This window comes from Malurus melanocephalus, unplaced genomic scaffold (genome assembly GCF_030028575.1).
Source record: "Malurus melanocephalus ecotype Western Australia unplaced genomic scaffold, MMel_1.1 scaffold_8, whole genome shotgun sequence".
NCBI lineage: Eukaryota > Metazoa > Chordata > Aves > Passeriformes > Maluridae > Malurus > Malurus melanocephalus.
The window spans coordinates 3,625,260-3,647,480 of record NW_026623240.1 but is presented as its reverse complement, the minus strand read 5'-3'; the positions used below and the strand labels follow the sequence as shown (position 1 = coordinate 3,647,480).

At 40.3% G+C, this 22,221-nt stretch overlaps 1 protein-coding gene and 1 long non-coding RNA gene across 2 annotated transcripts in view; one reads left to right on the top strand and one right to left on the bottom strand.

Moving 5' to 3' along the window:
• The window catches only part of LMO4 (LIM domain only 4), a 19,119-nt gene extending 2,444 nt beyond the window's left edge, over positions 1 to 16,675 (top strand). Inside the window, exons 2-5 of the mRNA XM_057374407.1 lie at positions 603 to 841; positions 7,676 to 7,772; positions 8,128 to 8,283; positions 12,387 to 16,675. Coding sequence (XP_057230390.1) covers positions 606 to 841; positions 7,676 to 7,772; positions 8,128 to 8,283; positions 12,387 to 12,395 — 498 coding nt within the window. The 5' untranslated portion in view covers positions 603 to 605 and the 3' untranslated portion in view covers positions 12,396 to 16,675. The remainder of the gene's footprint in view (positions 1 to 602; positions 842 to 7,675; positions 7,773 to 8,127; positions 8,284 to 12,386) is intronic.
• A 134-nt stretch (positions 16,676 to 16,809) lies between these two features.
• LOC130578367 (uncharacterized) overlaps positions 16,810 to 22,221 on the bottom strand; it is a 6,149-nt gene continuing 737 nt past the window's right edge. The window contains exons 2-4 of the long non-coding RNA XR_008965865.1: positions 19,734 to 19,815; positions 17,076 to 17,150; positions 16,810 to 16,949 (exon numbers count right to left, since the gene is read on the bottom strand). This is a non-coding gene — a long non-coding RNA (uncharacterized LOC130578367). The remainder of the gene's footprint in view (positions 16,950 to 17,075; positions 17,151 to 19,733; positions 19,816 to 22,221) is intronic.

The window sequence follows — 22,221 nt, the reverse complement described above, 5'->3', positions numbered from 1 at the left end:
TTTTTTTTTTTTTTTTTTTTTTTTTTTTTGAGTAACAAAGCTTTAGCATTTAAACTGCTGATCAAGGGCAGATTAGCGAGACAAAAGTTGAGTATGTTTGTGTAGGAAGTTAACAGGCGTCCTAAAGTTCAATGATCTATTATTCGGGCCAGTGTCCTCAGTCTGGAGTGTGTTCTCTGGGTGGTTTTAGTTCTCCAAAAGAAAACTACAAAAAAATTAAATCTCAAGGCCTCGAGGGCCGGTCCGGAGCCCCTCGTTACCGCCCCGAGCCTTCGGAGCCTCTCCTAGACTGAAAAACCAGTTTCACAACTTTTTTTTTTTTTTTTCCCTCCACTCTTCACACACTTTTTTTCATAAGCAAAACAAACCCCGGGACTGTTCCTGACTTGTGAGCTGCAGCTGCACAAGCCCGGAGCGGGGGGGCGGCGGGGCTCGCTCTGCCCCCCGCGCCCGGCGCTCCCCGCCAGCTGCGCGGCCGCGCCCCTGCCCCGCGGCCCGGCCGCCGCTGCCCCCGCAGGGCCCGGGAGCTGCGCTGGCCCCGCGCTGCGCCCCGGCCCGTCCTGTCCCGGCGCTGACCCGCTCCCGCCCCTCTCTCCGCGCAGGCCATGGTGAACCCCGGCGGCAGCGCGCAGCCGCCCCCGGTCACGGCGGGCTCCCTCTCCTGGAAGAGGTGCGCCGGCTGCGGGGGGAAGATCGCCGACCGCTTCCTGCTCTACGCCATGGACAGCTACTGGCACAGCCGCTGTCTCAARTGTTCCTGCTGCCAGGCCCAGCTGGGGGACATCGGCACCTCCTGCTACACCAAGAGTGGGATGATTCTCTGCAGAAACGACTACATCAGGTGAGGCGACGGCCAGGCTGGTGAGGACCACTTTCCCCCTTTTCTCGCTACCGTTTTCTCCATTTTTCTCCTTCTCCCCCGCCTTTATTTCTCGTGGTGGGTGTCCGCAGGGCAGAGAGGTGGGCTGGCTTAGGATGGCTCCTTCATTAGGAGTGGAGAGACGTGCGGGTGCGGATGTTAGCGCCTAGCCCAGGGCGCAGTTGCGACTGCCAAGTGGAGGGAAGAGTTGGGGGGGGGCGAACGACGACTGTAACTTTAAAGTGGTTTGTCAGCACAAAACAAGTCCTAACTAAAAATAAACAGCAATCAGAGAAGCTAAATTAATCTGCTTTGTTGTAGTGTTGAAGGAGAAGTGTGCATATCTGAACAGTAAATGTTAAAATGGTAGGGCTTAAATAAGGCTATGGCAGAGGTGCTAAATAATGAAATGCCTKCCTTTAGTATCTGATTAATTATGATATTTACATAAGCACCTTTAAACTCCTTTGAGTGGAAACAGAATGACTCATTCTCTGTTCTCCTTGTGAAAGAGCTGATTAACCATCAGTTGGAGGGCCACGGATTCTACTTATAGCAAAAACAGTGCTACAATGTTTGTCTCAGTRTTGTTACAGAGAAGCTTTGAACCGACATTTCTCTTAACTTCCAGTATAGACAATGCAGGAGATAGCAGAGGAGGTGTATGCTCTTGCTCTTTATTTCTTATCTCTTTTTCTTTTGAAGCTGTTTGCTTTAAATGCCACAGATTTGGGTAGGGGGAACTAAGCCTCACTAATCTTGCATCTGTTGGGGTACTGTAAGATTATGCAGAGTATCCCTTCCAACAAGTTTCCAATATAATTAATAGAAAGAATTCATGAGGTCAGGTGCCCGTACGATCTTTTCAGGTGAACTCAAGCTMCTTAAACTCATTAATTTAAAAGGAGGCATTTTGAAGGATTACACATTTAATTTGAGTAAATGGTTTGATAGACTGATGCACATGAATGCTTCAAGGAGGTGTTCTGTTTCAACATTCAGTAACTTAAAAAAACAACAGAAAAGCCCCATACCTTCCCAGCATCACAGAAATACTTAGTTAAAACAAATTGTGTTCTGTTTAAATGCTTCTGACTTCTCATTTATAGTAAATGTCAAGAGTTAACGCAGGATTTCCCTTCTCTCTGATGGTCAAGATGTTCCACTTTTTTTTCCCTTTCTGGGAAAAAACAACCCTACCAAAAGCGGCCATCAAATGTTACAAATTTGCTTATGTTGTAAAAATTACCTTTGAAAAGATGTGGTTTGTAGTGAATAATTGTAGTGCACAGAGACCTCCTTAGTTAAGAGGATGGAGTTAAGATTTGGTTACTCTGATAGTGCAGCCTCTGACCTGGTAGGTGGCCATGGCTTCACATAGTTAAGTACATAAAACACGTCCCGTGGTTTGTCTGAGGAATTGAAGCGTTAGCTTTGCTAGTTTGGGGRTATTTCTAGAGAGAAATGCTAAAAAATCAGCACATTATGGGGGGTTAATGGTGCTTTTTGGTCATCATCCTAAGCAACAAGCCTAAGCCTGGCAGAATAGTAATTAAATAGAGCAGAACGGTGTTAGGGGAAGAGTCTYGTTTGAAGTGGAAAAATTGACACTACTGTTAAGATGCACTGAATAGTACAGATTCATCACTCGACCAACACCATCAAACAAACCCTCACGTCTGATTGCTACTAATTAAAAAGAGAAGATGCGTCCACTGTGTCCCAGAGGCAAGTTCAGGCAAGCTTATCACAGTCCTCTGGTTTTGTGTTGCCAAAAATTAATACTCGTTTATTTTAATGTAGGCGATTATGAATAGGATGCTTTATCAGATGAGGGGTTTGAATTGATCTCCTTGTCCTATCGCCTGACTTCTCTTTAGATCTGTGTAATTTGACTTGCAAAAATAACTCTGACAGATGCTTGCTGAAACTTGAGCTGGACAGTGTACACTCAAGGTGGAGTTGGATGGTCTGGCGCTGTCGGGGCTGAGTTAACTTGGAGCTTCCCCGCTGGAAATGGACTTTGCAGGTTTCCTTGTGGGTCACGGTGGCATGAGCGAGGCCCTCGCCCTTTTTCTCTTTGCCTCTACAACCAAATGTGGCGATTTCAACRCCACTCTGACAGCGAGTCTCTCTGGTTCTCCTCTGCCATCCTTCCCCTCACTGAGTTTTCCGGCGGGCTTTTGCGGTGGCACATTCTCTTCCCCAGGCAAGAGCCACGGGCACAGTTCTCAGCCAGAGACGCAGGGCACGCTGGACACGACTGACAAAATGGGAAAGGGGATTGATCGGCCCGGCAGGCGCCAGGTGAAAGGGACTTGACTCCTTCGGGCCAAGACCACAGGGCCATTTATTAATGAGCTTTTTAGCTGTCTAAAGCTCTATGTGGGGTTTTTCGTTGTTGTTTAAACAACACAACACTCCCCTTTACCTCCCTCTCCTCACCAAAACCCGAAAACAAATTGGCCGTGTAGCTACAGCTGCAGTTTTCATTGAAGGCCAAGGTTCCTGGGAAAAGAGAGGGGGTGAAAACCCCGGTACGTTCCCCTCCCTCCTCACGGCGAGCAATGCGCTCAGGGAGGGAGTGGAGCGCAGCCCTTCCAACCTTAAGATGCCAGATAAAGCAGCAGCGTGGCAGCGAATCCGCACAATTAAAAGCTTTAATTAGTGTCTCCTCCATTTTCTCTTAGTTCTGATAGGTTTTATCTAATGAGATCTGGTCTCTGGCTTAGATCTGCTCGGAATGACGTGTCCGAAATGAATGAGAGCCGCGTCGCAAACAAAACATTTAATTAACAAAATTGGCCTCTAAGAGAGAGCAGGGAGTGGTGGGGAAGGGGGAGAGGGGGAGCTGCCCGGGCGCCTCTTAAAGGGGCAGCGCCCGGCGCCCCTCCCCGGGCAGCCGCTCCGCACCGCTCCGCGCAGCGCGGCGGGGGCGCAGCCCCGGGGGCGGGGGCGGCCGGAGCACAACGCGCCGCAGTGAGGCCGCGCCGGGGAGGGGGCCGCCGGGCAGCCAGTTCATTTCCCTGGTAATCAGCGGCAAGCTGCTATATTCAGGGAATGCTGTCCCTTTAATTGAACAGGCTAGGTAATTAAATGGCACTTTTCCAATAGGACGTGCTAGGTAAATCTAATAGTTGGTTATTTAATATCACTTTGAAGTCTGCCCACTCAAGCACAATGACAGCACAGGAGCATGTGAACTATTAGCTAGGAAAAAAAAAAAAAAAACAGGATCTCAAAAATTAATTAAATCGCATGCAATTTAGGGGGAACGTTTATCTTGATTTGTCATAACAGAATTAATTCAAGGCCTCCAATTCACTTGGGGGCAGATCTGTTACTCTGAATTAACCAAGCGTAATTTGGCTGGTTTTTTTTTTTCCCTTTTTTTTCTTCCTCTTCTCTAATGCAGCACTTGCCATTATGCACAGCCCCCCTTTTAAGTATCAATAGCTTCTGGTGCTTTTAAGGTGCTTGGTCTCTAGTTATTCTGAAGTACCTTTAATGGACTTGGCTTCAGGGGTAATTTCTGTGTTGCCTTTCTTTGTTACATTTAATATAGCTGGTTCAGAATTTAGATGAAATGTGGGGAGTGTACAAAAACACTGATTCCTTCTGGATCAGTAGGTCTGGATGTGCATTTCTCTTTGCTAGGGCTTGGCTTTATATATGCCAACACAAATGTGCACCATGTCATGCAAGAATCAGGGTGCTTAAATCTGTCTCYATGATTTTGGAAAGCAGCGGAACCTTATTTTGTTAGTACAAGTTGCTAGAGACGTGTTTCTGCTGATGTTGAATTTTGAGCAGCAAGATGGGAAACTGGGTTGAGAAGATTTCTTGCTGCTTTCATTCCCACTCTCCTAYAGAAAGTTCTGAAAAAAACCCCACCCAAAAAAAAACCCCACCAACAAAAAAAAAAAACTGGGAGTGTTTGGGGGTGTGGGGAATGCTGTGTTGGAACCACACAGTAGTTAATTTAAGGTGGCTCAGTAAAATGCTGCTAAGTGTAGAAGAGCTGCCGTGTCCGTACAGGGAACCTCTTGATGTTTGTGATTGATTGCATTGCCCAAATGTTGAAATATTAATGACCTTCTTGGACTGAGGACCCAAAGAGGAAACTGAAACCAATTCTGTCATCACAATTAAAGAGTCCCCTGACTTTAATTAGCCTGACCTGGGGTATCTCTACCCATTGCTGCAGTTAAAGAGAAAAGAGCCCATTAAAGTCCAGTCTGAGACCGATAGCTACTTAATTGAGCACCTAAAGCCTCAAGCCTTTTAAATCAAATACTGTCCTGGACAGTCCCCCTGGTTAGATAATTAGCTTTCCAGCTTCCCAGAAACCATGCAAAACAACTTTTTCAGTAAAGAATAGTTAATGTGGAAGACTTCCTTTACTGGTAAGGAGAAATAACATTTTTTTAAAAGACAAAACCTTTTTCCTGTTAATGGTATTATAGAACAAAACGGTTCAGAACAGTAGAGAAGGAAAAATAAGTTTAATTTTCTTGGTAAGTAATAATAAGCAGCGGAAAGGTGTTCTGAGTTTGTAAGTAATTTTTAAGAATTTTAGTAGAAGATTCAGCTGAAGCATCTTCCTAAGGTAGAATTGTTCTGGGAACATGCCTGGGGAAAACTTAGAATGTGTGGAAAGCCTCTGGATTAGTTTGACTCCATTTATTAGAATTCACAGATGTTCAAGGTGTAGGACCACTCTAGTTCAGAGAGAATAGTATAACAAATGAATGCTTAATGAAGACAAGCAGTGCAACGAGATCAGCATTCTGAAAGCTGTGTTTTCAGTTGGGTGGTGCAGTTGTACGGGGGAAGAGGAGCGATGTGAGAGATGGCTCACCATGTTCAGATTCTCCTGGACGATGACACTGTCCATCTTTGCCCTTCTACCCAGCAATGCCCTTGCTGCATCCCCCTTACCCTCAATTTTTGGATCCTTGCTCTAGAAATGTAGCAGTGCCTCTCTGCGTCCTCTTGCAGCCCTTCCCGTGCACCTTCTCCAGTGCTAACTTTGATATTAGTAACAATGAAGGAAGAAAAACGTACATCGCAAAGCTTTGGAAGTAACCTCAGTAAATCATGTAACTCCTCGGAACTGGTCCTGTTTTGGACGATGCCCTAATAATGGACTTTTAGTTTCCAGGCAGTTTAGTCCCTTTGGYGGGGGGTCCTGATAATGTATTAGTTCAGCTTTCCCTTTGTAACCGCTGTGATTCTGCAAGAACGTGTCAATGTGTCGTGGATCTCAGACTAATTAGTTTTGAAATGGAGTTTTGATTGAACTCTTCAAATCGATGCTGCTGCAAAATTTGTTTCTCAGCTTCCTATTAAAAGCCATCTTAAGGGGCAGTTTTACTACTCTTCTCTGTCGTTCAGTCGATACATTTAATAACAACTTACAGGCTATTTTCAATAAAGTGGCGACAGCAAATTAGTAGTTTGAACATGACAAGCCTCCTCTGCAAGCTCAGATTCTGAAAATTCAAAGCAATTATTTTTATACAGAGGCACACTGCAATCATTCAGATTACGGGTATTCTGTTGTAATGTGTGTCCTAGGTTGACACAAACAGAATTTTATGACTTTATTTGGACAGGAAGGAGATGCAAATATTAATATTTATTATGACACCAATACGCTAATTTGTAAATCCTATTGCTATGTTTTACATCGTGCAGAAAAGTGGGTCTGTGACCCTGCCAGCTAGTTCAGTTTCCTTTTTTACTGCAAAATGAATTGTGGTAGTCTTTATAAATATTTGTGTCTATTAGAGACTCGTGCAAAAGCAAATAAAGGTTTTTCTAATTCTCGCTAACGCAGCCTGTAAAAGTAGAACTCAATAATCATTATTGTATTATATTTTGAATCGATGCATTGTGCCTTTAAATGGATTTGAAGAATTATGTATATATTTTTCTTCACCACTCTTCTGTCTATTCCCCCCTCCCCCCACTGCGTGTACCCCCCCCAATGGCAGATGTTGTGGTCTCATTTGATTGCATAGGAAAACTGCAGTGATACAGCAAACACCCAGAGAGATATGATGACAAATGGGTCCAGATCCCGGTAAATTACTTTCTGCTCAAATCGAAATTTCATTCAGTTTGTTGCTAGCAGAGATGAAGTAATCTAAATTGTGGACTCAGGAGCAGATAGAGGGAAGTTGGAGCAAGCATTTCATTATCAAGAGAGAGAGAAGGTTAGGATGAAAGAGATGAGCAGAGGCAAATCTAAAGTGTTGACACCATGATTGAAAAGGTTAACCCATACACATTATATATCAACCTGGATAGCAGAGAGTTTCTAATGGAAACTCTGCACTGATGGAGGTTTACTGGAGTTTCAATACACTGAGCATGATGTCTTCTTAGATATACAATCAAATCCTCTTAACCCTTTTGATGACTCATATCTCAAGATATGATTAAAGTACAAAAGAGTTCTTCATATAATTTCAAGGACACAATGCATTTAAACTCCAGTCATGAATTGTATCTTTTTTTTTTATGATGAACCCAGTAATCTGATAAAAYGTGTGTAGTACAGAATTGTTTGTGTTTCTAGAGGTGTAAGTCAATATTTCTGATTAAATCCTGTGTAACCATATCCAAGGTAAGGTGAAGCTACCAGTTGTTACATAAAAATATACTTTTTCATAATATGAAACATAAACAGGTTGGAAGACRGGGGTCAGAAGTCTAAAATAGTTGTGTAATAAACCATGGCAGTGATGTGCAAAAATGCCTAGAGCCTTCTGTGTATTAAATTATTCATGATCATCACCTCTGTTTCAGGTTATTTGGAAATAGTGGTGCTTGCAGTGCMTGTGGACAGTCCATTCCTGCTAGTGAGCTGGTCATGAGGGCACAAGGCAATGTCTATCATCTTAAGGTGAGAGGTTTTTACTGTGTACTTTTGTTTTTAGAAGCTGATTAGTACTGCCATGCCTTTTTAGTGTAAAACCTGCATCTGCTTATGAATGAAACACAAAATAATAACTAGAARAATGAGTGTCTATTAAAGCTTTCCTTAGTGTGTAGCTTTGTTCCCTCGTAATCGGTAAAACTCTGCTTGAGTTATGTACTGCATAGTCCCAACAGGTAAGACTAATGCCATATTTGGAGATACTAGAAACCAAGCAGCTCCATATCTCAACTGCACTTGCGGTCTCTGAAGTGTAATTTTCAAACCTGCAGCATACTTAATTTGTGCTGTAGTTTCACTTGCTGTCTCTTTTCTTTTCCAGTGTTTTACATGCTCTACCTGCCGGAATCGCCTGGTCCCCGGAGATCGGTTTCACTACATCAATGGCAGTTTATTTTGTGAACATGATAGACCTACAGCTCTCATCAATGGCCATTTGAATTCACTTCAGAGTAATCCACTACTGCCAGACCAGAAGGTGAATACTCCACAATTACTAATAAGCTTTCTTAGAGCTAAATGAAGATCAATTTCTTTTCATTCTAATAGTGGACATTCCCTATCCCTGCAAAGAGACCTTTAAATAGCTGAACTCACCTTAAGTTATTTAGGCACAGGGTGTGGGGAGAAAATAGGAACCTTTTAAATGACATGCAGGGTGAGTCAGTTTATTTTGGTTCGGGCACGTGCATCTGTACAGGTGTTGAATTCCTTATGTACAAAGCAAAATTGAGAGCACATRTTAATACCAACCTTTAAGGAAGAGAAGTATTTTATTTTATAATCTTGAAATTAAGGGCTACAAGAGAGCAGGTTTCTGARGGAGGAAAATTAGATCCTTTAATATGGAAATAAATGTCTTGTGAAGAGAAAGTTCCTGGACTAAACTAATGTATTTAATTTTAATATTAAGATTTTAGTTGAGGAAGCATGCTGGGGTACTCTTTCAGAAGTATTTTTTTGTCTGTTTTGTGTGTTATAAGTCAACATTTTAAAACCAAAGTGCTGTTTTATTATCGTTCCATAACACTAATAGCTTAACTAGAGATTGTGTATCTCTGTGTTGGTAGTTTTGGTTTCTAGCTACATGAGTAAATAATCACTGTACATATCATATAGTGAGGAAGAAGAAAAAGAATTTCTGATCAACAGTTGTCTTGTAACTCTGAAGCTAGATAGTTTTAGATGTATTTTAATCTCCTTAATCAGTCCTAAAGCTATGCAAGTGAGTGCATTTTGATAACTGCTGTGCCTAATTTGTAACAATTACTGTCAACCTTGAGTTAAGAGACTGTTCATTCCACCCTGGTCCAGAAAAGAGTGGATGTATGACTCTTGCACATAATTTTATTCACATCATATTTCATACTGATTATGTATTGATGACATTGATTCATTTACTCTTTACAGCGCCACTTGCATGGATATTAAATCTTATTGACCACAGATGAATTTTAATTTCAGATTGGTGATAGATTTTTCCATCAGCTCTGATAGTATATTTGACTTTTTCATCATTAACCCAGGCAATCACACAGCACTGAGTTATTGCAGTGAAACAAAAAGTGCACACTTCAGTTGGTAATTCTTTATAGATTTACAATAGGAACTTCATTAATGTCTGTAAGGATCACAAAAAAAATAACATTTATCTGCAAGTAGGAATTTGGAAGATTAAAAAAAATCTGGGACAAATGCTAGGCTGATCTATTCTGTAGTGTGCAGTATATTTTGTAGTGCTTTTAGTCAGTTGAGAAATATGTCCGAGAAAACAGAAACTGTTCTTCAATTTACATGATTTTTTTTTGTTGTGTTGCTACATTTCAATATCTGTGTTTGCTTTTTTTTTCTGTGCATAAATTTACTGATTAATTTTAAGTATTCTTTCAAGTCTTATACAGTGAATGTAATTACATCAAAATAAAACATGGACTTTTTTATTTACTTAATTTGTCAATCGAGGTGATGAGAGAATTGAGTACAAAGATGCTACATAGTTAGGCAGAACAAAGATAATTAAGATTGGAGGAGAATGTGCAGCCTTTTCTCAAGGAAGTACAAATACAGTTAAAGATTCATAGATTTATACTGTTGTGAATTCTAATGAAACAGATCTGTAATATAGACTAGCTAGCAGTGGTTCTGTTAAATGAATATTTATAGGTATCCCATTTCAAAATATAGGTAAAACCATTCATCTTTATACACTGCAGTAAAAGGTTTACCATTCTGAGAGTGGTTTATCCACTTGTCTTCTACGAATGTAAAGTTTAATGTAACTTCAAATAGGTGTCTAAATTGTCATTTAGTTTTATCAGTTTCTTTCTCTGCCTTAGCAAAACATAAAAATGATTTAGTTGCAATAAAAGCAGTAGACATGATGAGGAACATAGGACATGGAAAAGAGAAGTAAAACCAGCCTGGGCTTGCAGAGCTCGTGACTGTAGACTGGTGGGAGCTAAACGCAAGGAGAGTAGAGAGCTCCTGTCACTGACACTGCCGGCATTGCTGCGCTCACAGCCGAGGCAGATGAGCAGGGATGAGGGAGAASATCGAGCGGACATGTAGTTTGAGGGGTTTTTTGCTAAATAATACAATCTCTCAGGAAATTGCTTTAACTTCTCCTRCTGGTTTTCAAAGGGAATTGCAGAGCACTGAAACTCCAGAAAACAAACAYAGTTAAAGAGATAAGTTGATAATTCATAWATTTGTCAGGTTTCTGGAACTTTGGAAGCTACARGGGCAGTTGCTARGAGAGTTGTGGTTTATATTTTGCTTTTTTAATCAGTTTGAAGATTTTAGCATCAGAGATTTTTCCAGAAAGCTGTGTGTCTTAGGGCCACTGATTCAAAATATTCTTCCACTGTAACACAGTTGTCTGTAACAGATACTTTTTATTAAACATTAAAGATCAATCAGTTTCCAGGTTATTCTACCAGTAGAGATTATAAGCACAGCAGACTATCCACAGTTAATTTTTTTTTTGTTTTTTAACCAAAGAGATTGGAACACTGCCAGCATTAAAACGCTTTTTTACTGCACATATGTAGGTGACAGTTACGAATTCAGTGTTGTTTTACTACAGTTTACAGGTGACTGGTGCAGGCAGGAAAGGTTGCATGGCCTAACTTAATTTAAAAACTTGCTTTTGTTTTAAGGAAGCAAATGCAGGGATGTTTACCATTGCTGYCTTTTGCCTCCCTGAGGCAATTCACACATGTAAATGATAACTTCTCATCACTTGCCGTGTAGTTTAAAAAACCTCCCGTTTTCTCTAATCTCGATACTGCTTGCCTGCAGAGTGCAGACGTAGTTTGTGATGTCGTTTGTGCCGTTTCATCTGAMGGGGCTCTATTGTCAAGAATTCTCTAAGCATTTTTTGGTACTGGTAGTATTCCTGTAGTATTTCTTGTTTGCAACARTATTACCACCTACTAAAAGTGTAAATTTCCCACTGGCTGGCAATGTTTGTAACAAATGCTTGTCTTCAGCCTCCAAACTTTTAAATAAAGTATGAGTTACATTACATCTCTTAGAGAAGATCTTAAAAATCTTCTAGTTTACATATCACTCAACAATTCCCTTGTAGTTACATAATTGGTGTTGTCTGTGTCCATAGTAGAAGATACTTGATGCTCATTTATTAAATATGCTTGCTGGCTGCTCCCTAATCTTTGTTCTGGACAGACAAATTACCTTTCTCACACTGAGCTTCGGCTCTGGGGAATTAAACCTCCAAGCCTCTACTACTTTAATTAGCTTGAAAGTGGGGGGTTGCAGTTACTAATAGACCTCAGGCTTTTAGTAACTTAGAGAAAGGGTGAAAAAAGAACTTCCTGGGAAGCGCAAAATGTCATTTAAAAGCCATAAAAATCTAATATATATTATTTCATTTTGGTAATTGCAAACAGATTGTATTTGAAGACTATGGATGATAATTTCTACTTTATCCATGAAAGTTTAGATTTTTATTGAGTTAGACACTTTTAATTATCACAATTCATTAACACCAGTATGAAAGCACATGTTTGACTTCATATATTAAAATGTTTATGTAACATTAACTAACGTACCAGATGAGGAATTTAAATGGGAGGGGGGAATCCTGAAATATCTATATTTAGCTCTTGTGCAATGCAGCATATTAACCAAAGTTGCCTTGGGAGGATATTGGCTGTACTTCATATTTGCTTTACACACTATTTCTTCCAATTACAAGATCATATTACTCGCTTCTTCAAAGGCATGGCATAATGGTTCTTCCCTTTTAAATGGGGCCCAGAAAAACCACCTTATTCACTRTATGACTCGTTACCAAAAAGTAAACTTATTTTTTGTTGTAGTCCCTTTTTTTTCATGTCTGCTTTCTTTCGTAGTGAAACAGTGAAAAATGTTTGCTTTTTGCTCTTTAAAGTTGAAACGTTAGCAGTATGAATGGACAGTGTAGAAAGCCTTAATCTAGTCACAGTTGGAAAGTAGTCTAATAAAAAAGAGATTAGTGAATAGGGAAAAGACAAAAGCAGTCATGTTGTAGTTTCCTATCTCAAATTTAGCTAAGATACCCATTTTTATTTCTTACAGGTCTGCTAAAAGGTCAGAGTAATGCAGAATGCGTGCCTTCATCTCAGATTTTGTTCATCACAGATGGATCCCATGTCTCCAAGTAGACAAGTCACCTTTGTAGCTAGCATCAATGCCAGCTCCATACCATTGCACCTTCTTTATTCTTGATTGCCCTTCCCACATTTATTGGTGTATTAAAATGACTGAATATGAACATTAAGGACTCCATGAACCTGGGCTAATGGGAGACTGTAGAGAAAATGAAAAAAGATCCACCAGAGGACATCTTGGGGGGGGGCGGGTGGGGAAGATGACTAATGAAGCTAATTAAAAGAAGCATTGAAATCTGCTTTCTACCCTCATTAACAATTAGCAGGGCACTGGCCAGTTTGTACCCTGTGTTTTACCTTAACAACATTCTATTTGCTCTTTGTATATTTAAGTGTTGTAAGGAAATGTGTTTCAATCAAACTGAACATGAGATAAAGATGTGGCTTTTGTGATATTCTATCACAAACACTTTTATTGTATCTGTAAAATACAATGTATGTATGCATGTAAGTGTTTTTGTCCTAATGTTGCTACTTCCCATGGCAAAAAAAAAAGGCTCATAGCAGCTACTGTGTAGAAATTTTCACCTACTTCTAATTTGCTGAATGAAGAAAAATCTTTTATTTGTGATATTTTCAGAGACATTTGCTCTAGTATGGTGTATTTAAATAATAAAAAGTAAAACAAAACTGAATTGAGTATGGGTTTTAGAAGCATTGCTTTTTTTTATTTTAATTACATTCAAAACGTTCTGCAACTCAATATTRCATAGTTGTTACTTTAATTGTCAGTTACCTTAAAGTAGGTTTTTGGTTTGGACTTCTTCTTTTGTCTTATGCCAGTAAAGAATCTGCTAAACTACTTGACCGTGTTACTTTTGGCAAGGATACGAAGCACTACTTCAAAATAACCTTTTTTTCATGGAGATTCTTAATTCTGGTAACAGCAAGTATATTATAATTCACACTGCAGTGAATTACAGCACACACAGAGGTACTGTGGTTTCTTTCTTTCCAGTTCCTTCTGTGTTAAGGRTGTGCATGTGTCTCTGAGCATGCAAGCATAAGAGGGTATGAATATACCAGCAGAGGTCAAAAAAATAAAAGCCAACGAAAGGTCTGTACCTCATGCTGAGCACCAGAATTGAGTATTCATGAAAAGGAATACAATAGCTATTCTGATCTGAACAACGTAAAGTTGTGTTTGCTGGGGTAAGAGACTTTTTAACTTTACAACACTGATAATCTTAAGGAAATAAAASCTGTTTCCTGGGTTATTTCCAGTAACTGGCTGATCTCAAAATATGATCTGTTCTCTGAAAGCAAACAAACAAAAACCATCTCCCAACAAAGCAGCAGACCCATCTCTAAGCTTAGAAAGGGAACAGCTTCATTTTACCATCAGCTGCTTTGGGGTAGATCTGTGCAGAATAATTTTGGGGGAAAAAAATCTGTCTTTTCATGTTTTTAGCAAGAATACGAATATGGATCTGTGGCTATGCACTGTATGCCTTCACTCAGGAACCTGCAAGCAACGAATCTGCCTTTGCTGCAATTAAAAGCAAATCAATATTAAGAAGTACTCTACTTTTATAGGAAACTAATGCATTTGTAACACACCATTATTTTAATTCTGTTTTTTAGAAAATGTTCACTGCTCGACATGCTTGGTTATGGAGTGAACTTGACTTATTTTTGTTGTGATGCTGATACACAAAAAGCTGATTCATAGATTTGCCTATCTAAACAACCAACAGCAGATGTTTTTGTTTCAGATTCTACTTCATGACCTCTAGTATATTGGAGGGCTCCTGAATTTCTTCTTTTAACACATCAGTTCTTGAGGAAGAAGCACTCTTTCAGAGAAAAGAAAATGTAGCAATGTAGAGTGTCAGACAGTAAAGACAAAAGACTACTTGCATAACATACAAAGCACAACATAAATGACTGACACTATGTATGACTTTTAATTAAATGCACTTATGGGTATTTTAAATAAGTTTTTAAGCTTTTTGATCTGGCATTAAAGTCTTTAGAGTCCCGCAAATTGTGCTGCTTCAATATCTTTGAAAAGACACTTGAAGTCATATGAATATAGAATTCAAGTATTAGTGAGACTGTAGACATCTTTTTATATTCTTTCAGTATAAGCACTCAAGGTACAGTGTTTAAATCTAACGTACAGATTTTTGGTTGTCCAATATAACCTAGAAGTGCTAAGAAGATAGCTAATAACTTCTAGTAAGTAATGTAGTATAGCATTTAGTGATGTAGAGGTTGAAGTTCATTAACAGCTTTAAATAAACTATTATATGACTCATTTGTAAAGCACAGCTACCTATTTAATAGCTTACTTTAAAAGCATTTCTTAAGTTGCAGACCTATAAGATTACAAATGTCACTCATGTTAGCATAATCCACATGCAAGTGATGAAGCCTTTGCTTTGATGTGCTAAATTGCAGGAGGACTAATGGAGCTATGAATATACAATAGAACATATTTAAGTAGTATTCTTGCTTTAGGTAAAACACTTTCTTGAAACCAGAGGCATTTCACACAATGAAACAGCCTGTAATGGGGATGCTAGGTGTGGATAGAAGGCTACTGGGAACCCATAGATTCGTCCTTATGTGAAAAATCACTTCTTTTTAGGAGATCTGTAAAGAAAAACACCAACTTGTTCACCTTTTATCACATGTATTTGCTGCACTGAGGCTGAAATACTCCCTCTGCATTTAGTGCTGCAGAAAAATCAAATAATCATTCAGTAAGAGCTCCCCTTACTTTCAAAAATGAATGCTGTTAAAAAAAAAGAATCAAAGGAAATATTACTAATCTGAAATCATCCTCATGAACCTGGATAAAATGCTCTGTCTATACTGCATCTAAACATCTCAATCATATAAATTGTCACTCTTATTAATGAAACAATTTTGTAAAAAGATTGCCCTCTAAATGGGTTTAATGTTGTTACCTATCCAGCTGTCTAGTTATGAGATTTACGCATCCTGGCAGGCAGTGGGACATTAAGCCTTTCCAAACCAAATTCTGTTTGCAACAAGATACTGTCTTTTCAGTCCTACATGATTTATCTTTAAATATTTTAACAGGTTATGCAGTATCTTATGAAATATAAAATGAGAATGTCTTACCAAAATGAAGGCTATGAAATTAAGTCACATCTTCAGAATATTAACCACACTGAGTTTGTCTCCCTTTTTCCCTGTTAGTTAACACTGATAAAATTTGCATTGTCTAACATTAGGGTAAATATYGAAAACCCCCCAAAACTCACAAACTGGCATAGTATGCCTTACTGTCAAGGTCACGGAGTCATTGCCCCAGAGGCATTTAAGGAAAGACTGGACACTCACTGATGCCATGGTCTGGTTGACGTGGTGTTCAGTTCCACTCAATGATCTCAGAAATATTTTACAACCCGATTCTGTGATTTCAAAAGATKATTTCAATTTAAATATTTTATTAAATTATTTTGCTGGTAGCTATATGTGAAATGTGAGGCTYTTTGGAAGTATCCATATTCTAAACAGCCCTATTAAAAAATAAAAATGAGATTAGCACATTTATGTATATAAGTTTTTAAAATGTTAWATTTAACCAGTGTGAAATTGTGTTCTGGGTTTGATGGCACTGCCTGAGCCTCCTTCCTGTACATGCAGTACCAGATAACCCTTGTTGCTGCTTGTTGCTGTTMCTACCAGGTGTATGCCTATTGTCAGTCCAGCTAAGCCACAGACAAGCTTATTGCAATTAAACAGCAATTTGTTTCTATGAAACTGCAATTAAAGTATTACTGATCAGCCATTTCAGACTGGCAGTGCCGTGAGTGCATGTTAAACAGAGGAGCTGTCGATTCCTTCCTGCAGCCGGAGAAGCGAGTGCCAGTGAGGTGTAACACGCTCACCTCTGTCCCTTGTCAGGCTGGGAGTCCTTGCTGCAGTGCTCTGATCTCATCACCAACATGCTGAGAGCGATGACAAGTCAGGGCTGATCTCTGTAAGTTGAACTTGCAACTTACAGGRCCTGAAGTTATTGCTGTTTGTGTTCCTGTATAAGCAGGGATGCGTACGCTTCCTACGGGGATGTTTTCAGCTCCAGATTGATTCTGTTGAGAATGGACAGCAAGTTGTGGGCCCCAAGCCAATAAYGTTCTGCAGGTCCTGACTTGTTGGAGCTGTGTAAACAGGGCTACTATAGCTCCTTAATCATAACTAATAAAAGACTAGAGGAAAGCAATCAATTACCTTATAAGTTTGGTTTGGTTTGGTTTGTTTGGGTTTTTTTTTAATAAAAAGCAGAAGTTTATCTGACACAGTGATTATTTTCACACTCATACAAGGGATGAGAGTTTAAAGCAATCCAACCTGTGTGCACCTGGAGTTGCTGGCAACTGTTTGCTTGTGATGTTCCCAGGAAGCCACAGTGTTCCTGCCTTCAAGCCTCGCAGACCCACCAGCCACAGCCTGGAGTCCCTGGCCAAGCTTGTACCATTCCTGGTTGGCTTCAAATCTGAAATGTAAATTTTTGGTGCAAATTAAAAATTTGTTTGTAAGAACTCAGTGAGGAATTAACTTTGTAGTGGTAATTATATTTTTTAATTATCACCATATTTTAACAAAGTCTGAGACATGTTACCTTTAGTTCCTGCCTTTTTGAGAAGTGGAGGTTGTAGACATCCTGGTTCCTCTGCCAGAGGGGATGACATCACACCTGTGGCATGCATGAGATAAGCGTTGCTTCATTTAGGCACRGGCTCTTGTCTCAGAGATGCTCTTTGTGGGGGTGGAGGCTCTGGTCCTGCAGTGTGACCCATGGCCTAGGCAATTGCTGCTGGGGGAACTGCTGCAGGTTTGTTATATAKGGATAACAAATGCCACCTGAGCAGCTCTTGGCTCCTGGCAAATGGCAGGTGAAATGCCTGTGCTTAAACCTGAGTGAAAACGGCCCAGCTGACAGTAATTCATTCACCCTGGTAGAGTGGGCTTATGTCTGAGCCCAAGGCCTGAAAAGAGCTCTGTTTACTGCAGACAGACGCTACTGTGTTGAGGATTTTTTTTCCTTCCTCTGTGGGTATTTTTTAATAAGCTGAGTTCTGTTGTTGCRTTTCTTTTAACAGCAGTTCTAGCATTAAGCTCACAGAAATGTTTTTGGTGTGCAGGAGGATGCACAGTTCGGGGGGGAGGCAAAAGGACATAAGGGGGTGGCTCACCTGAGGCTTTTTTACCCCACTCACCTGTAGCTTGTCCACTGAAGGCCCCCGAAGGAGGAAAATGCTTGAGGAAAGCTCTGAGGGGGCTCAGGCCCCYGAAGGACCAGTCCTGAAAAGGGCCTGGGCTTTCAAACAGTGCAGAATGCACCCCAGGAAGGCTGGAAATTTTAATAGGTGCTAACTTTCAACAAATTTAAGCTTAAAGTTCTCTCACATTCAGTGTTGTAAGAGAGGCCTTGTAGACCATTGTGCCATTTGGTTCCCATGTGTAATACTGCTCTTACATTTTTGTGATCATTTTATCTGTTTAAATCAGCTTTCTGCTGCATTATTCACCTGAGCTTACACGTGCTGAAGCTTGAAAATTGCTTTTTAAATTAACAAAACATTAAAAAAAAWGATATTTTGCTCTTTAGAATTGTTTTTATCCGCTGCTATGTACTTAACTTTAAAAGACCTAAAGCTAAACAAAAAACCCTGAACAATTTTGTTGAAACAGTCCTACAAACAATAGCATTAAGACCAAAACTAGTCTTGAGACATGCCTTCCCTAAAATAATTTTTTGAGAGAATATAGTGGAGAGAAAATGAACATTTTGAAAAAAGTCATTCTTCCTGGTTGGGTGCTGGAGCCAGTGAAGGGTGCCGTGCTGCTGAGCACAGGGAGATGGGCAGCAGGAGAGGAGCCCCCATGGACARAGCCCACCCCACTGCCTTTCCCAGCCCTGCTGAGGGGTCCCCTCTGTGCCCGTTGTGTCCTTTGCTCCCAGCAGTGGCTGCTGGGCAAGCCAAAGCCCTCCCTGTGCAGCCAGATTCCTCTGCAGCTAAAGCAGACCATGTTTCTTCCTCACATTGTTGGAATATGCTGTTAATTACATTCTGAAATATCCATATAGTTTTCCTCTTAGGGGATCTTAGGAGCAAGCTTCTCGCTAACAACTTCTGTGGTTCACCATAACCTCTCAGAATAATCATCGCTTCCATTGAACCTGTGCCAGTTGTTTTGTTAAACTAAGTTGAGAGAACAGGGCCTGTATTAATTCTCAAAAGGCAAGAGATTGCCCTGTGATTTGGGGAAATCTTGATTGCTTACAATATGAATAAATGAACAAGGCAGATATTAACTTTACACCTGACTTCAATTTCTTTGAGCACTGAAGAAATGTCCAGTAGGAGGGTAAAAATCCAGCTAAAACCCATAAGCCAGCCATTAATAGGCTGACTTTATTGTGCTGTAAAATCTTCAGCTGCTTATAGAAAACAAAGGGGCAATGAATGCGGTATTTGTCTTTTATTCTAAGGAAAAARCGCTAAGATCAAACAGCCCCTAAAAGACTGAGCTGATACGCATCCCACTTACATATTTTTGGATATCGTCTGATATTCATTCCAYTGATGTATTTGATAGGTAATTATATCAGCCATATCGAGATGCTGATACCAAATAGTGGAAGACTTCAGTGTTTTGCCATAAAGCTTATACCCCGTGTTACTGAACTCTCATCAGACTTGAGATCTGCAGCAATCATTTGAAAGCTGTACTTGGTATTTTTGTGCTTATGCCACATTTAAAAATTATTATTCTTGCTTCATCAGTTAGTCTTTTTAGCTGACTTGAAAAAAAAAGCATATTGCAAATGAGCTACTATTCTTATTTGTTGTTTTAAGAAGGGTAAGCACTGAAGTATTCAAATGGAACAGATTATACCTTTAATTACATCCAAACAGGATGCTGAGCTGATTTTTCTATTTTCCGTTTAATTGCTATAGTTCAAAAAGATATTGCAAATTTGTAGATGAATTATTTAAGCATAGCCTTCTGGCCTCTGTTTACGGGAGAGACCAAACAGGGGGGGAAAAAAGAAAACAGAATTTAAAGGGGAAAATTACCACTTCCTTCTTTAAGAAAAATGCTTGAGTAAAACATCTTGAGGGAAGCATTTTAGCTGGATAGATATTTTATGTTTTGTGGGAGCATCTTGGGACTCCATGGGATTTCTTTGTGTCCCACCAACTGCAGTGGGTGCCTCTCCTGAGGCCCCCGTCTCGTGCCATGGGTACAGAAGTGCTGTTTCTTCTCTAACCTGCTCCTTGGTGACTATTCTGCTTCTCAGATGTGATCCCAACCAGCCACCCTCTTCACGGATGTGCTTGATCTCCCTTCTCCTAGGTACAAAATGAGAATTATAAAAGCAAGCACAATTCATCACTTCTTAAACTAAATATATTTCCATTTTCTTTGCATGTGCATGTGTATATATCATTCACCTTATATATTTTGAATATGTACAATGACATTACAGCCAGTGATAAATCCTACTCACTTACTATATGTGTTATTTGCTGCAACATTAAACTCAGTGAGAATTTTATATGTAACTTGTACCAAAACTAAATATATTGTGAAATTGATGCACAGTTATAAACAAGAACATCACTTCCTACTTCAACACAGTCGAAGGTGGCAGCTTGTGTGGCAATTCTTTTGTAAACAACTGCAGACTTCTCAAAGAATAAGCCAGTTAATTACATTTTTAATGATGTTTTTAGAAAATAGTATTGGGGGGGGGGGGGGGGGGCGGGAGCCCAACCTATAAAACCAACAAAAAAGCAAACGTAAAGCTTGTGCTGTACAAAGAAATTATGTTGGTGAAAAACTGGACTATGTTGGACGCAGGTATTTTGCTTCCCCCATCTTCATTYTTTTCTTCTACTGAACTTGCCTGGGTAAAGTACTTTTTATAGCTCTACTGTGAATTCAAAGAAAGATGACACTGGCACAATCTATTTAAGTTTTTTGGTGGATTATCTTATTTCATTATTTTCAATACTGCTAAGTATGTGCTACCCACTTAGAGAGCTGATGCAGTGCATAGCAAAGCTCAAGATGTCCTCTTAAATACACAAAGCTTATGCAAGGCCGTGACACAAGTAGGTTTTAAACATCAGCAGTGCTGGCAGCTTTGAAGGGCTGATACGGTACAGCCTTGCCGACACATCACAGGTTACAGGCAGAGATTCAGGAAGGAACTGAACTAACCAGAGTAAGAGTAGGACACAACTTTTATTGATGAAGTTCAGGGGAAAGAGGCACCGGGGGCAGCTGTATTAATCCCATAATAACTTGAAATATAATCAGTACATTGCTGCAGGGATGGCTAGGAAGGCAGGGAGGTGGAGGTGTCAGGGTTTAAGTTCACAGGCTTTCCCAGTTCATTAAAAAGTGAATCAATCAGAAAAACAGGCTGCCTTTTCAAAGGGCTGGCAGTTGTGAACGGGCTTCGGACATTGGGAGGAACGCAGATGGTGAGCCCGGCCTGGTGCAGGGGCTGCTGGAGCTCAGCAGCCATTCACATGAGGAGACGGCTGTGTTTTACCCTGCTCAAGCCAGTAAAATGTGTTAGAATGTGCTAGGGGAGATTCTGGCTGCATTCTGAGAACTTAAAAGCTAGGCAGTGTTGGTGCTGTGGGCCATATAAAGGTGATGTTGATAGATGTTTATAAAGGGACAAAAGTTTTGTTTTATAATTTCTAGAGCAGTGGTTTAACCAGCAGGCAAATGGGCAGAAGGAGTCTGCCTACAGGACCCCTCTTTGTAGGCAGCTGGTAGAGTAATTAGCTCATTACTATTAATTTTTGCCATCCCTGGACTGATCAGTGATGTATTGAAAAAAAAAAAGTGGAATTGGTGTATTTGGATCTGGCATTTCCTCTATCCTTTTGATGAAGCTGGTGTACGTACACAGAGCAGGGAACATCCTTGGAGAGTGAGCTTACTCACACCCACAGGCACTCGAGGTTTAGGACAGAATGCCCTATATTTAAATAGGACTCATGACTTTTTAATTACTGCACAGTACAACAGGGCTTAGTGGGAACACATGGTTGTCCAAACTGGTGCTGTGATTGCTCCCCACTGGTAGGGAGTGCATTTTAGCAATGGTCTGTAGCTCACCCGAGACAGCACCCAGCACAGGCACAGGTACAACACTGACAGCATTTCCAGAGGAGCCCCAGCCCTGTGTCGGGAAGGTGGCATGGAAAGAGCTGCCCTGTGGATGACTGGTGCAGAACACCCATGCTGGAAGGCARCAGTGTCAGCGTGACCTGACAGCTCCTTAGAGAGAAGCACATCCCTTTGTGGACACCTTTGCTGGAATGCAAGCCCAAATCTTCCTCTGCCCCCTTGCATGGATCCTGCCATGCTTGCAGTGGGCCAGGGACTGCCCTYGGGTTATTAGTTAATTAACAGTTTTTACTGATTGCTGGAGGAGATGTGGAGAAGAGGAAAGACATACTCGCCAGTACTACAGTTAAGAGAGGCAGGCTTTTTTTTGACATTTCCTTTGAAAGAATTTTTGCTTTCTAAGATGTTTATAACAATATGAATAACTGAATGGACGTATTATTCAGCAAATATTCAAAGCAAATGTGTGGCAAGGGCATATTTCAATGCCCAGCTTCACTGTACATTACTTTGGGCTAGCAAAAGACTTCTTTGTATATGATTAGCCATATCTCTACTAATATCTCTAAACCTCTCTAATGGGGTTTAAAGTACAAACCAGGCTG